This window comes from Cyprinodon tularosa, unplaced genomic scaffold (genome assembly GCF_016077235.1).
Source record: "Cyprinodon tularosa strain WSP-4 unplaced genomic scaffold, ASM1607723v1 ctg813, whole genome shotgun sequence".
Taxonomy (NCBI): Eukaryota; Metazoa; Chordata; class Actinopteri; order Cyprinodontiformes; family Cyprinodontidae; genus Cyprinodon; species Cyprinodon tularosa.
The window spans coordinates 320,285-321,895 of record NW_024039578.1 but is presented as its reverse complement, the minus strand read 5'-3'; the positions used below and the strand labels follow the sequence as shown (position 1 = coordinate 321,895).

The 1,611-nt window shown below is 50.3% G+C and overlaps 1 protein-coding gene across 1 annotated transcript; it reads right to left on the bottom strand.

The window, feature by feature from the left end:
* Positions 1 to 352: 352 nt before the first annotated feature.
* On the bottom strand, positions 353 to 1,203 carry ufc1 (ubiquitin-fold modifier conjugating enzyme 1). The gene has a single exon (XM_038271987.1). It carries the CDS (start codon positions 1,096 to 1,098, stop codon positions 586 to 588), a length of 513 nt encoding a protein of 170 aa, XP_038127915.1. The 5' UTR covers positions 1,099 to 1,203; the 3' UTR covers positions 353 to 585.
* Positions 1,204 to 1,611: the final 408 nt, after the last annotated feature.

Here is a 1,611-nt window from a genome sequence, read left to right as displayed (position 1 = left end):
CACCTAAAATAGCGTCTTAGCAACAAATGTCACGTGACTGGCGGAGACCGACTGGGTAAGCAAATCGAGCGCGCCTTATACCTTAGAGAAGGCGCGCTCGATATGCTTACCCAGTTGTCCAGGAATGATATTAATATTATTAATAAGTATTTCGTGCGCACGTTATACTTATTGCGTGGCCACGAAATACTACTTCGTGGCCAAAATGAAACATTTTTTTGACCATGTCATCAGAGGGGTTCCGTACTTTTCAGAACCGATCCCACATCTCCAGACTAAGCAGCTCTAGAATCCGTTAAGAACATCAGATTTCTCAGAACCAAGTTTTTTTGTTACAGAACCAAACACACAATCTGAACCAGAACTTTTTATTCTTCTGTACAACATCTGTTCTCCTGACTGACAGTAGATCAGCCTCTCAGAACCAGAACTCACTGAGCAGGATCTGTTCTCCAGAATGAGGTCCAAGCAGACCGTGGATCCACAGCCAGTCCTGCAGAACTTTGGCTGCTAGATGTTATTCTGTGACAGAACCCTGTTCATAAATCCTTCTCGCCTCCACCAGCCAGACCCCATCCTCTGACGTCACTCCGCTCCGTCACGTGGTTTCTCCTTGTGGATGACCAGACCTTTGCTGATCAGGTCCGGGATCTCTACGGCCAGCCAGGGCGCGAGCCCGAGCGCCATGAGGTGCGCGATCCCGAAGCGCGGCACGTTGCGCGCCCACAGCGGAGCGAAGTGTTCGGTGAGGCAGATCTTCCCGCCCCGAAACATCTTGGCCGTTTTCCCGTCCAGCTCTGGGATCGCTAGTTCCGGCGCCGTTTCCGGGTACGTCACCGGGATGTCGAACTCTACGGCAAACTCGTAGCGGAGCAGCTCGTGCACGAACCAGCAGGTACCGGTCCAACGCGTGCCGTCCGGAGTGGACTCCAGGCGGAACCAGTCATTATCAGCGGCCTTGTTCTGCTCCACGAACCGGATCAGAGCCTGGTACTCCTCCTTCAGCCGCTGCGGCCACAGCGCGCGTTCCCGAGGACCCGCGTGCGTCTTGAGAAGCGGGATCTGTGACACGGCTCGACGCGTGGCATCGTCCGCCATGCTTCCACGGTTCGGTTCGGTTCTGGGTGGTCTGTCTCTACCAGCTCCGCTCCACTCTGACGTGGACTTGCGGCTCGAGGAAACCCGGAAGCTGTTTTAACACACACAGCTGTTTCCGGGCTTTTCAAAACAAAAGTCCCAGAGAAACAGAAACAGAACCAGAGTTCTAGATCTGAAGCATTTAACTTTAATAAACCAGTTCTTTATTAGGGTTAGAATTAACTTGGTGATAATTAACAATCTGAAGCCTTTCTATTCTATTCAGTTTATTTCTATAGCGCCAATTCACAACACGTCATCAAAAGGCACTTTACAGTTTACCAGACCATCCAGTCAGATTGATTGGAAGTTTTCTAAGGAAAACCAGTTCATTGCATCACTCTTCAGCAATCCTTCACACCAAGCATGCTTGTAGCGACAGTGGAGAGGAAAAACTTAACAGGAACCAATCAAAATTCTATGGGACTGATAACTGCTTACATTTATTGGGACGATAACATCCGAATCGGCTGC